General features: G+C 36.9%; 1 protein-coding gene across 8 annotated transcripts in view; it reads right to left on the bottom strand.

Moving 5' to 3' along the window:
• The window catches only part of EML4 (EMAP like 4), a 146,911-nt gene that overhangs the window by 40,289 nt on the left and 92,409 nt on the right, over positions 1–14,213 (bottom strand). For 3 of the 8 annotated variants that reach the window (XM_068185829.1, XM_068185830.1, XM_068185826.1), the window contains exons 4-7: positions 12,219–12,392; positions 9,974–10,102; positions 6,917–6,942; positions 6,442–6,474 (exon numbers count right to left, since the gene is read on the bottom strand). In XM_068185829.1, coding sequence (XP_068041930.1) covers positions 6,442–6,474; positions 6,917–6,942; positions 9,974–10,102; positions 12,219–12,392 — 362 coding nt within the window. The remainder of the gene's footprint in view (positions 1–6,441; positions 6,475–6,916; positions 6,943–9,973; positions 10,103–12,218; positions 12,393–14,213) is intronic. The other 5 variants (XM_068185827.1, XM_068185831.1, XM_068185832.1 and 2 more) reach the window with 5 other exon arrangements.

The following is a 14,213-nucleotide window of genomic DNA, read 5'->3' as shown; positions in this document are numbered from 1 at the left end:
TCTGCCCATCTCCTGTCAGAAAGTGAATTGGGTGAGCATGAAAACAGCAATCCTCCAAGCCTTCATATTCTGAAAAAATAAAAACATCCAGCTATTTAACTCTCTTTTTGCATAATAAGGGTTTAGTCTGTCTCTACAGCACAACAAAACTTACCCTTTATGGTTATGGCTGCATGCAGTATTACAGAGGAGAACCTTACCAGGGTTTTGATGCATTAACACTTTCCACAAGGCCTCCATCTCCATTAGAATTACTTCTAATACATCCTGGGACTGCATATGTGTTATCAAAATAAGTGAGTGGTTCAATCTTCGTACAATTAAGTGGCATGTTATAGCCCTTTCCCCTACCACTTAATTCTGGCAAGCAGCTGTTTATAGCTAGAACACTGTTAGCAACTCCTGCATGAATAATTTAATTTTTTTAATACTACTCCAGCCTCAGGAACATCTAGGTCTTACTGTATTAAAATCTCAGCTTCCAACTCTATCGGTTTGGCCTCTCAGCTTTGTATCTTCAGTGAAATTTCAGCGCTTCTACTTTCCTGTGTTAAGTTCATTAGTGTAAACACTAAGCCAAATAGGTCCCAGCAGGCTGGAGGCAGATGTTAGCAACCAAAGTACCTACAGCAAGTTCTTTGTAAGTTTACAGCCTGAAAGAGAAGAAAGGAATAAATATGTTGGTGAAACAAGGTGCTGCTAATGAGAGGGAGCTCCAGAAGCCTGCCTGACCTGCGAGGAAATGAGTGCATCTTCTCTGACGGTCACTGTAATCCAGCATAGTTACCTTGCATGCAAGGAACCCGTTGATAAAGCATGGCAATCCAGGACTGACTAAAACTACGGGCAAATAAAATTTGCAAAATAATAGTGAACTGACTGAAAGTTTTCTCCAGTCTCCTTGTACCAAGAGCCGATTCCCACTAGCATGAATAAGCTCTGAATCAGGCCTTATAAAAAAAGTTGAAGAAATAAGAAAATGCAGCTCAGTAACATTAAAATTCAACTCCCAACAATTTCTATTAATTCACATTTGGAAGAAAGTTTAAACCCAGCAAATCAGGGAAAGCAAGCTGGAAGGTAAGGCCAATGAAAAACCCTGCAAGTGATAACAGAGAGCAAAGATACTGCAATACAAACCATCTGAAAGGCTGAAATTAGTGCTTCCTTGAAGCCAGCACACAGAAAGACTCATGCAATGGCACTTAAGAAATGTATTACTTTCCCTGATTCATATTCTTAGGGGAATATGAAAGGCTTGCAAAGTAAAATAATAAAAATAATAGGAAAGGAGCAGGAAAAAAAAGATCAAAGAAGTCTTTGCAGATTAACTCAGACGTATCTAGGGCAAAAAGCAATTCAGAAGACATGAAAGCTACTATTCAGAAACTTCAGAAATCTGAAGACAGCGACACTACAAAATCCTCCTGTTTTCCAAAAAACCTGCCGCAAAAAGAAACCATCAAGTAGTTTTGTAGAGGCATGTGAGAAACTTTCACCCTCAATTAATGATTTCTTCAACAAGACTGGACATAATATTAGAGAATGTATTTTATATTACACTATTCCTCATTAGACAAGACACTAAGGCAGCCCCACAAGTCTGTGCTGTAATTAACTGCTCTTCAGCTAGCAAGTGTGTACATAATGGGATGTCTAATGAGCAAACAGTAGATTATATATATACACACACAAGTTTAGTTCTAAAGGAATTATTACAGTAATTTTGCAAATTATTACTACCTATTTTTCAGTAGGTCCCACCCCCTCCAGTTTGAAAGTTCAACATAGGCTGCTGCATTAAAACCCCAGCTCAGTTCTATTTATGTGTGGCAGCACCCTAAAGTGATTAACAAAAGACTCCAGCTAGCTTGGCCATGCAGAACACTCTAATAATATGCAATAAACTACCACATCCAGGGTACATTTATTAATCTGTCTTCACCTTCTAGTTCCTTGACCAGTGAAGCTATGCTTTTTAAAACTACAAATAACTTCTTTCCCACAAGCCTCCTGCTTTCAGGCCTGTGTCCAAGAACTCTGCAGGACCACTAACCTGAGGGACAAGAGCTTGGAAGCCTGTTTCTAATTTAAACCAGTGCTAACAGCACAGAGACAAATAACCAAATTCAGCCACCAAGCCCAGACCGTTACATTCAACCTCAGAGTGGAATCAACATGCAGGTCTGCCATCTCTCACCCCAAGCTATTATGTGCCAATGCCTGCTGAACCTGACAGACAGACATGCACTGTTGTTACAGAGCTCTGGTGCAATGCCAGCCAAACAGTCAAATACAATAGAGGAGATGAGAGACTTGCCCTGATTTGGAATGATTTTACAGCTTTGCTTTGAAATTTCTTAACAGATCTTGGGTTATTAATTTTACATACTCTGATAAGTGAACTTTGCTTTTTCATTTATTGGGTGTCATTATGAATCTAGCTATTAACAACAGTTACCATTAGCACTGAAATAATCAAAGTTTAATATTAAACTCTAGCTTTTTATTAAAAAAAAGAAAAAGACTGAACCAGGAATACTGGACAAAAACAAGCTCAATAAGACGCTATCTAAATGCTTCCTGCTTAAATTATAGAATCCTGACTTCACCAAGAATCAGGGACAAAAACTCCCAAGTACACAATTTGGTTTTGTGACAGTATTGATTGTTTTTAATAATATGCACTGTGCCTGAAGAAGAGTGCAAAGCCCAATAATGATACATGGGGATCTCCATTTGCTCTCAAGTACAGGAGCATCTTCAGCAACCATCTGATACAAAATCACTGTCTGATGAGAAAGCAGTCTGAAGTAGCCACTGAATTTTGCACTCTCTGCAGACAGCACACATTGTCTGCAGGGTACATTTTTTCCATTGTGTGCTCCACAATTGCTCTGTCTGTCAAGCTAAAACTGTAACACGGTAAAACTAACAGAAGAAAAAGTACTGGAAACTAAAAAAGCACAATTAAAAAAAAAAAACAACTTAGGAATGCAGTGCATGTTTTTCATTAATTCCTTCACATATGATTTTTATTGCCATTCAAAAAGTTTAAGTGCCTCTATTACTTTATAATAAGTGAACAAGTGATTCATATATGGAGCTGCTATCACTGAAAACCAAACCCAAACACACAATCTTGGGGAAATAAATTACCTTTTATCTCAAAATAAGCCAGGTCTTTTACTTCTGGGTATAAAAATATGAACGCCTTATGATTAATACTTTAAAAAATGTTTCTGCTGAAGTGAGAAGCAAGATGGCTTTAATAGGGAATTATAAACACCTGCTGGTAAAGAATTTAAGAGTAACTTTAGTTAGGGTCTTTTTAAGGCTGTAGTAAGCACCTGCTCATTTCACCCATAGCTTTATTGGATTTTCACAGAATTTTACTACTGGATTTTACTGTAAAAAGGCTGATGGTTCACAAGGACAAACAAACAAACTGACCCTATGACCTCTGCTGCAGCACATAACCAGAAGCATAAAGCTCAGGACTAACCTTACTTGAAGTATATGCAATTCAACCCAAGTGGGAGAGATAAAGGCACTGAGGGAACAAAACTGGGTACTGAGAAGGTACGAGATGACACTGCAACACTTGTGGCTTTGGCACAGAGATTAACCAAGGAAAAGCAAGTGGCTGCCCACAAGGCAGCTGCAGGCTGTGACTCCCCATGCTGCTGACATATACATGCAACGCTCTCGGGGGGACTCCACACCAAGCCAAAGCCAATTCTGACACCACAGCTAATGCCTTTCACTGCTGAAGCTCATCTACAACTCCCACTTGCTCCCCAAGTCTTTCACTTTAATAGCTAATACTGGCACCAACAGAAACCACAATGAATCTGCACAGAGTATCAGAAGACAGATGTAATTGCAGTATCTTCTGCTGCTAGAAAAATTACATTCCAAGCATGCAAAAATGTATTCATGTGTATTTTGCGGTACTATACCATACCAACATTTCAAAGCTGTTTTTTTATTAGCTAAATCAAAAAAGGAAACAAAGTGATTCCAGGATGTTCAAAGCAACAAAAAATTGTTGTCTTCCATCCCATTACCCTATGCAAACACCTTCTGCTATGAAAATCTGCAATTTCACAGTGATTCCAAACTTATTTTATGTGTGTATAAAGACACTGTTGTATTTTTACTGTAGATTTGCTTTGAAGCTTGACAGTTTGCACACCAGCAGTCATCCCAAGACCCTCCTTCACAGAATTTCTAGGTCTAGGAAGCACATGGATGCAATCCTTATGGGAGGTGAGTGCTGGGAGCATACACAGTGTTTTACACACAGCTCAGTGAAATAAGCAGCTCAGGGGAGCTGCTGAAACTTAATTAACACTGTGCTAGAGACTGCTCACCCCTAGAGGCAAAGGCTGGCAAGCCACAAAGCAGCATTAAAGCAGCTGTAACTTTTTGTGCCCTTGCCTTCCAGAACAGGAAGTTTCTGTACGAACACCATGAGCAAGGGCAACTCTTCATCCCACCCTATCCAAGACAACACTGTCCAAGTCCACGGAATTTACCTCAGAAACATGATGCTGTCTGTGCAACTCTTCAGCTTCCTGACTAGTTTGGTCAAGGTGCCAACTGAACATTGTTTTACTTATGTGGAAACTGTCAAGTAGAAAACAGGCTAAAGTCATCTGTCCTGATGGAGAAGTGACCAAGTATTGCTAAGCTTATACTGGGAAGGATGGGCAAACCTGCTGCAACAACAGCAACCTACACAGGCTTTTTTCTGTGGCAGCAAACACAACATAAAAGCTAACAGTCTCACACATACAGACACACTCTAAAACCTGTCAAAAATACATTCAATTGTCCATATTAAAAAAAAAAAAACAACAACAACAAAAAAACAAATAACTTTGAATCCTCTAATTGTATATGTACCCATGTTAGAGACAGAATTACATTTTGCCACTCCATGTGTTTAAAATGGAGCAAATGCATTTTCTATGACAAGACTTTCCCTCCACCTTCCATATGTGTGGGGCCCTGTTATCTGCATCATGTTTCTCTTTGATTCCAGTTAGGCTCAGGACAGACTATGGCATGACACACTTGGAAGGGGCCCGTGCATCACATCCTCTGCACAGTAACACAGAAGACAGGGAACATATAGAGGCCACTGAAGTTACAGCTACTAGAATGAGAGAACTTCAGGATGGTCCATTTTGGGCAGAACCATCGGAGTTCTAGAAGCACGTTATAAGAAAACAATTAGTACTGAAGGTATTTTAGCTATATATAACTTGGTTTTGTGAAAAGCTGTTTTTACTAGGAAAGGTATTTTTAATATAATAGTTTCATTCAAAAACTTGCAAAGCTAAATTGCAGTTGGTCTGGCCACTACTGTTTAGCTTTCCTTTTAGAGTAGCCAGTGCTGCACATATGCACTGTTCCACAGCTGGTGTTAAGCACCATGGCATAATAAAACATTTTTTCTTTGTTCTTGATACTTATTCGTTTTCTTTCACATATCTTGTCTCTGAAGATGGTTTTGGCAAGCATCAATTCAGAATATTTTTATACTTGTAATTTCTCTGTGAACTAGAAAAAGATAAAGCATTGGATCCAAGTTGATTTCTGCTTTCATTCCAGCAATTCATATATTAACTTTCAAAAAATTGGAGGGCTTTTTTTTCTTTTTTGAAGGAGACCAAAAGCAATCAAAGTGTGAATAATGTAAACTTGCTGACAGCACAGAATCTGAAGACTATAGATTTTTTTTAATTAGCAGCAAAAAAGCACAAGACAAAACCCCTGTACATAGATCTGTTGTGTAGAGCATGCGCTTGGGTTACATGCTTTAGTTTTGAAACTGCATGCTTCAGTACAGTTTGCAGGACATTCAAAGCAGAGTAGTTTTGCAACACCAGAAGTGGACTTCTTTTGTTGTCACATCCCACGATGTTCAGATAGATGGCTCCTTTTCCTGACTGAACAAGCCAGCAGCAGAAGGTAGCCACAGAATGCAAGATTCATTGGTGCAAAGACATACACTTCAGAAGAGACTCATTTTTCATTTCAGGAGACTATTAAAACCTTCAGTCTCTGTTCTTGTCTAATTAGCATTTATATGTTGTAATATTGGCAAGACAGAAAGCTGAGATAAAACAAATCTTTTAGTTGGCAGTTCTTAATACTCTGATATGTTAGGCAACAATGCAAGACTTCCATTTGAACACATATTCCTCTCACATAATTTCACCATTATGTGTGCCATAATTTAACTATTGCCAAATAGTACCCATACAGACTGCAATGTGCATATGCATATAAATTTCCATGAGAAGAGAGTTAAAATATTAAGAGAATGATTAAGAGACTGATGCTCTTTGATGGTGAAAAGCCAAATAAAAGATTTGTGAGAATGCTAAATTAGAAGAAAGCGACCAAAGGGCATAGCTTAATTCTTACCTTGGCTGTTTTTTTCACGAGTTGACATTTTTGCTAGTTATGGGACAGAAATAAAATATCTTAAAACTATTTCTAAAGTCTCACTCACATGTGCTTGGATGAAGACTGGCACATAGGTCAAAATTTTAGATTTTTGGTTTTTTATAACCTCTGTCTATGCACATATACATAGAGTAAATAATTTTTTAGAAACGGGTTTGTTTCACAAAAATAAATCAAATCCTCCCACCACCCATCTACCAAAACTAAAGATCCAATCTGATGAGGTATTTCTCCATAATTTTAAAGATTCATGTACATGTCTGGAGTAACTTTTTCCCAAATGAATTCTTGGAGTTGATTAATGCCATTTTACCTCTAAACCCCTGTGTCATAAGCGTATGTCCCAATGTATTCATTTACAGGAAATACTATTCAGTCAAAAGCAAATATTTTCAACTTCATCCAGTATTTAAAAATAAATGTTTTTATTTACCTTGGCTGACAATGACATCTTTGTGCCTGTGGAAAAATTCAAAATATTATCATTAATAATATGCAAAATTCTTATCAAGGCAATACCATCAATTTTTACCCATTACTGCATTTGGCAACCTCATCAGATTCTGTGTACAGTGCAACTGTAGGATACGATGCTCAATAGCTAATCTGGATAATTGTAGTGCATTTTTATTCATATATTATTATATGCAGCTCACTGTACCTTTCAAGTAACTTAGTCTTTGGACCTATCATAAGGGCTTCTAAGAATTACTCTGAAAATTACAAAATAAAAAAAGCTTTAAAAAATAAATTATAGAGGGCATGTTCCTTGTGCACAGAAAATTCCATTTTGAGAGTGAGAACTTGTACTAACCAAATGTTTTAAGCTGCCAAACATCCTCAGTCCTGCATGCAAAGCATTTAACACCTGTCAAAATAAGCTGTCAGCACACAACAGCACAATTTTTTCTAGGAATTAACTTTATTGGAGACATGGATTAAACGTAAGCAAGTTGCAGTTTCACTTAAACCAGATCCCTGCAGCATTACTGGATGTGCAACATGAAGTCTTCAGCAGAGGGTAGTTGAAACATCTCTCCTTACCAGAGCCAGAAATGAGTTACTCATAAAAAAACTCAGTGATATATATATATATATATATTTTTTTTTTTTTTTTTTTTTTTTTTGTGGAAGGGAAGAATATTAATTTCCAGCATCAGACCTACTTCTTAATAGAATGACACTCCTTGATAGGAGAATGTAATCTGAAATTCAGCAGAAAGGTATGAGTGGCATCCTGAGTGGCATCCAGTATTTTTAGCTGGATGGAGGTCAAATTTTTGTAACACTGACAAAGGGTCAAGCATATGCATGAGGAAAGTAATCTCTGGCTGTTGGTGGAATCATCCTTTACCACACTGCCAAATGAAAAATTTAAAGTGGATTCCCAGTGTTGCCTGAAAACCACTGAATGATGGGCTGCTGTGGGAACCCTCTTACTTCTTACGACCTTATCAGACAGATTTACAGCCCAGCACTGACTTACAGACTGAGCTGTGTAAACAAAGTTCACATCCTGGCCTGATAGTGCAAAGCATATGTAAAACATTTCTGTCCTGGGGCCCACATTAGGGGCTGAATTCTATTCCCTTGCACAAGATCTCTGTAGCTTCAAGCAGATGAGGCCAACATTTCTAATTGGGAACAATAAATTAAATACAACAATAAGTCTTTGCACAATACCAACCAGTTCTTATGGAAACGTGGCACACAATGTGAGTAAGAAATGATTATTAATACATGTCCTTGTATGCAAACAGTGCATCTGTTACAAATCTGAGCTTAAGAACAAGAGACGCAACAATATAACATCCACTATTCAAGCAGGTGATAATCTACAATTCATGTTTGAGGCTTTGTTTTTGCCAAATATAGTTAAGATACAAAAGCTTCATGTTATGAACAGACAGCTTTCTCTAACAATAATTAAAACTAATCTTTTCTTCTCCATGCTTTTGTTAGATACCTGACTTTTATTCTACATTAGAGACTGTAGAAGGGCAACATTTGAGATCTCTCAGAAATAAGTATAATCACAGAAAAATGAAATAAAATACTTCTATTTTCACCATGTCTGAACATATAAAGTATCAACAAAAGTAAAATTTATTTTTCACTTTTAGCAAATCTGAAATATGTATTACACTGTGAAAGGTATTTTAGCGGCATAGCTAAAACCCCAGCAAAAAAATCAAGGCAGAGGGTTTTGTCATTCCAAAATATTATCCAGCAGTGCCATGCTATAATCTAAATTGCCAAAGGGTTTTTAAATTCCAACAATGAAAACCAATTATAAAAAGAAAGGAAATACTTGCAAAATATGTAACACATAATCCCCTCACACATAGCACTCCACTGCTCTGCAGAACTCTTCAGGCTAAGCATAAAGCTTTTAGTAAATGTGCCACTATCCACACCCAAGATTAGTTTGTTTTTGTTCTTCCCATTCCCAGGGAAGAAGGAATGCACTTGCACCACTCTTGACTAGGTATTCAACAGTCTTAGATGCAGGCTAAGGAGAGCACTACAGACATAATCATAAAAAACTGGCAATTACCCTGAAAGGTCTGAAGTGCTTTATTTCAGAATGGGATGGGTTTTCTGCCTTGGACCAGTTAAGGGCTATTAGAATGAAGATTAATGAGCAGATCTAGGAATCTGCAGACAACACCTAGCTAGAACAATCTGCCAGCACACTGAGGGGGATATTGGCAAATAGGAGAAGAATCAGTCAAAAAGATAAATCAAGTGTGTGAATACAAAGTGGGAAACCCAACTGGCAGAGAGTACTGAAGGCATGAGTGGGTCACAATAGGGGTCAACAGTGTGGGGTTACAGCAAAAAGCAAACTCTTGCCCCTGTGCTGAAAGGAGCAGGAGTAACTCCTCTGTGCTATTCAACCCCAGAGGCACTGACTGGAGACCACAAACCAAGAAAACCTGCTGCTGAGGAAGGCTGGGAGAGGGATGACTGGCTACAGCACATCACCTGCTGAAAATGACACTGAAAAGGATCCCTGCCTGTCATCTAGAATGTGCAACCAGGAACCTGCTAAACAGTTACATTGAGGGACCCTATCTGAAATCATAAAAGTATATTCCTACTATTACAGTCTACTTTGGAAACATATCCTATGTGAAATCCAGAAACTGACTCAAGGAAATACACTTGCATTTTCAAATCAGCTTTAATTAGGGAAAAAAAAAAGCTGGAAATTTCACATCACTGGCATTAAGCCATAAAATGTCATAATTCTGCTAATCCAAATGGGCAATATTAAAACATATTTACACAATAATTACTTTATAATAATCTTAAAATTCCATGGGCACCTGGAGCACCAAACTGGCAGGTCATGTAAGTACTCATAGTAAAAACAAAGATGCAAAAGGCCCTAGCATACACACCAGTAAGTTCACTAGAATTATGTGATTTCATAATATTTTGACTCTCAAGTTCTCTTGCTTTTATGTACCAAACCAATACATACTTGTCTGCATTCTTTGCCACTTTTGATATTAACTTAGATGTTGATGCTACTCTCATCAGCTTGTTACGACTGTCATCTGAACTCTCCCAAGCACTGTGAGCTTTTTCAACAGTCAAGGATTTCTTTATGCTAGAAGAAACAAAAAAATTTTTACAATTACAAGATAATAATGTAACAATGTAACAACTGGAACTCATATGCAAATGGACAGATCAAGCAGCAGGAGACAAAAGCAGAGCTAGATCTTCCTTCAAGCTGCAGCATGAAACAGGGAAAAAAGATTAGTCAAAAATTTCTAACTGGATGAATGAAAACAATTGAGCAAGACAATTCCTACATGTTTTATCTATTCTTTTCCATTTCCAAATGCTCTTACATAAAGACTTGAACAAAATAACTCTATACTTCATTACTACATTGCTAACAAATTACAGTAGTGGAAAAAATGAGGCTAAGTATATAAGTCTTAAAGAATAAACTATATTTAAAAAATCAATTAAGTAGATAACAATGTAATTTTTTCCCTGATTAACTGTTCACCAGCTTTAGCATATTGATTTTTGAGGCAAAACAGTTCTATCAGATTAAAGTTTCATGTAGAGGCTTTGCAGTTAGCACATACTAAATCACAATAATGGCTTTAATCTTTTTGAAACAAATATCTGCAAACTTATTGCATGAGTAAGACAAGCTAGGTTTGGCCTGATACTACAGACAGTTAAATCCATGAATTCTGACATAATTTTTCAACAATCTTATTGCAGCCAATTTACACTAATGGGAATTTGCAAATTTTGCAGTCACTAGTTCAATAATTTCACATATGCCTAAATCAGAGAATACATGTTCAAAACGTTACCTAGCCCAAATTATCCTTCATCAGCTCATTTAGAGTTTGCACATGTCCTGCTAACAGTATCACACTTCATCCCGTCAGAAATGCTTTTTGCAGGAGTTAAGTCCTGAAATGCAACCTTAGAAATGGCAAGCTCCTTCTACAGCACCTCAAGAGGCTCAAAGGTCCTGTGACAAACAAGTTAATCAAATCAAGTTAAACCCTTAGGAGACTGAAAAAGGCACTTATTTTTCCCCACACTGCAAAAGATTAGTAAGCAAGACTTCAGACATCTTTACAGGGAGATACCAGGCAAGAGAACAACAGGCTGCAAGTTCAGCTTCAGACAACTTACAGGTTTGTGCAAGACATGGAGACAGAGCCTTTATGGAGTGTTATAACATGCACCAGTCAAGTGGAAGTTTAAATATTTACAAGAGCTGTGAATTCAAGTGATGCAAGACAACAATCTTGTGAACCAAACGGGTACATTTCAGAGTAATGAATTTAATTTACATTTTGTTTCAGTCTCTAAGTGCCAGAGAGTAAAAAAAAATTTTGCACCTTCCAAAACAGTAAGGTGACAATGAATAAAACAAAACAAAACAAAAAGAAACCATGCCAAGTGATCAGCACAGTTTTGAAACTCAGAAGCTACCATCCAAATCTTAAAAGCCATTTTCTTGACTTCAAAATGCAATCTAGTATCTCTAAAATGTACCCTTTTTTCCCCCTGTGACTAATTCCCACAAAAATGAGTGGGAAATTAAGAGGCAATCCTAAATAAATTTTTGCATTTACTTAAGTCAAGTAGTTCTATGATCTGGGTATAAAACCAGAACTTCACTCATGTGAAAAAATCAAAGTAAGCCATCCTGCAACCTAGCAGGAATTTAAAAGGGAAGGGCCATGAAATAAAAAAATACCAACATAAACAAAACTGCAGTCACTTTATAGAACAATTTGAGAGCAAATATTTCTGAACCAAGGGTTGCAATGATACTAGTACTTAAAAAATACTGTTATGAGACATAATAATGGCCATGTGGAAAATACATTCCATAATTCAGCTATGTCAGACAAAATAGATGAAGTGTATTTGAGAAAAATCAAGTTAGAGTGATCACTAAATATTTTACAAACATGGCTGATTAGAAGTAATCTACTGTATTAGGATTTTAATCTGAGAACAAAAAAACTCTGTAATTTTAAAAATATATTCAAAGAAAAACATGAATTTTTATGTATTTGTTCTGCTGCAATGCATATTGAATGCATCTTCTCTAGCAGAAAAAGTATCCAACCTTAGCTTGATCATGAGATTAGAACTATTTCACATGACTTGTTGTCAAATATGAACTCAGAATCATAACAGTCATTTCTAGTTCTGTACTGTGGTACTGGGAAAACCTTTTAGTTGGAGCAGAACTCTTGCTTTCTGGAGTTTGCCTGTGTGTTTGGAGAGTCTGTGAAGAGGGCTGGGGAGAAGGTGATGCTTGAGTTTGTGCACTTTGATCATTAGAATGAGAGTCCTCTTTTTTTTCTTTTTGTCCTGGAGGTTTTTCCTTCTTTTTTTCTGTACCGCTGTAAAATAAAGTGTAACATAGGGAGGGAAAAAAGAGAACAAGCAAATAAATTAGCAAGGTGGGAGAAAATGTCCTCTGTGAAAAGATGGGAGAGGCATTTAACAACTTACTATAAACAACCACCAAAAGTACACTTTGATTATTTACTCAACCTCTTCGTGTTTGCATTTTGCTGAAATAAGGTTTATCCACTAGTTCCAACAATAAAAAACAGTCAGGGAGACATGGAAGATTATTTACATATTTCAGCTGTACTACATTAACTATGATTTTAAAATTAATACAACTCTGATTTGAGCGTGTCTTTCATTCGCAGGTTCTCCTACAGCATTCTAAGCTGACACAAACTGATGCTCCACAAATCTGCTGTCCCTCAGGAAGAAACCATGCTCTGCTTCAGAGCTCACTGACCACCTTGGCGTGCTGCCAGCCAAGGTTCAGTGCAAGTCAAGGCAGGACTGTGACTTATGCTGTCTCTCATTAGTGTAAGCCCACCATGAAACTGTATTTGTGGACATACATGTTACTGTCTTCGAGCTGCCACCAAAGCCTTGGAATGCTGGTGCTGGTCCCTGGGCTCTCCTTGGCTGCACCAGAGTTCAAAGGAAATCATCCCTGAAAACTCATGGATGTTTTGATCTGTAGTTGACTAATATCAGATTAGCTCACCCTTCTTTAACATCTTCAGCCATGACAGCCAAGAACACATCTTTACTTTCATAGTGCTGTATTTATTAGTTTAATATTTGAAACAGATTTAAATACATGTCACTACCAACCTTAAATCTATTAAGAACCAAACCAAAGGTTTGCTAGGTAAACAGAAAGATTAATTAAAAGGCTCTTCTATGAAGTTACATACTTTGTAATATACTAAATCACAAAGACAATACCAGGACCTGAAAGAGAAGAGTACTATCGAGTGCATGGCCTATTTCTTTTTTTAAGGTAAAAAATTAAATCTTACAAGTTAGATTTCTCGGTGAAGAAATAAAGCAAGATACAAACAACAGCTAAAAATGTAATAGAAAGATTTTTCTCTTAGGGTCAAAGTATCCTGCAAAGTAAAAAAGAAAGAGTGTATCTCTGAACATGAGAATCCATTTTTCCCTCACAACAGTTTCCCCCCACCTTGAATTCTTGCATTACCATAATTATTTGTATTTCCATTTACCTTTTCCCAAAACACAAAGAAAACAGTAAAACAACATTCAAAATAAAGTAATAAAAAATGAGCACTCAATTTTAACATATCATTCTTAAGAAGATTTTTTTTTTGCTTCTTTTGTTATTTCAGTTAAATTGTATCATCTACCACTGAGACAAAGCCCCCAAGGCTTACAGGAGTTCAACTTTTCAAACTGTTTTCAGAGAAGAGACACATTGAAAAACAGGTCAAAACATGAATATGAAACCCAGGCAAATCTGTAAGGATCACTCAGGATTTCTACTGTAAAACATGCTATCTAGTTCAAAATGTCAATATAATCCATCAGAGTGACATTTTCTTTTCAAAAAAAAAACCAGATGAAAACAAAACAAAGAGCTTTCACATTCCTTAAAGGCATATATGTGATCACAGAGAACAAAGTCTGGAGAACTGTGGGGTTTTGATTAATAATTTATAGCCAAAAATCCTCAATTAACTGGTAGCATAGAAACTTACTATTTTTTTTTAATCAGAATACTTAGCTTGTATTGCTGGATGCAAAGCACACTACACTTAATCTTTCTGCATTCTGTTGCAAGAAATGCAATATAAATTCTCAGAATCTCTTTCCACTGAAGAAAACAGAAGTCCTCTCTATTCCTACTATGA

The sequence above is a fragment of the Anomalospiza imberbis genome, chromosome 3 (assembly GCF_031753505.1).
Source record: "Anomalospiza imberbis isolate Cuckoo-Finch-1a 21T00152 chromosome 3, ASM3175350v1, whole genome shotgun sequence".
Classification (NCBI taxonomy): Eukaryota; Metazoa; Chordata; class Aves; order Passeriformes; family Viduidae; genus Anomalospiza; species Anomalospiza imberbis.
The sequence above is the reverse complement of the archived record's forward strand: the minus strand, read 5'-3'. Positions and strand labels throughout refer to the sequence as shown.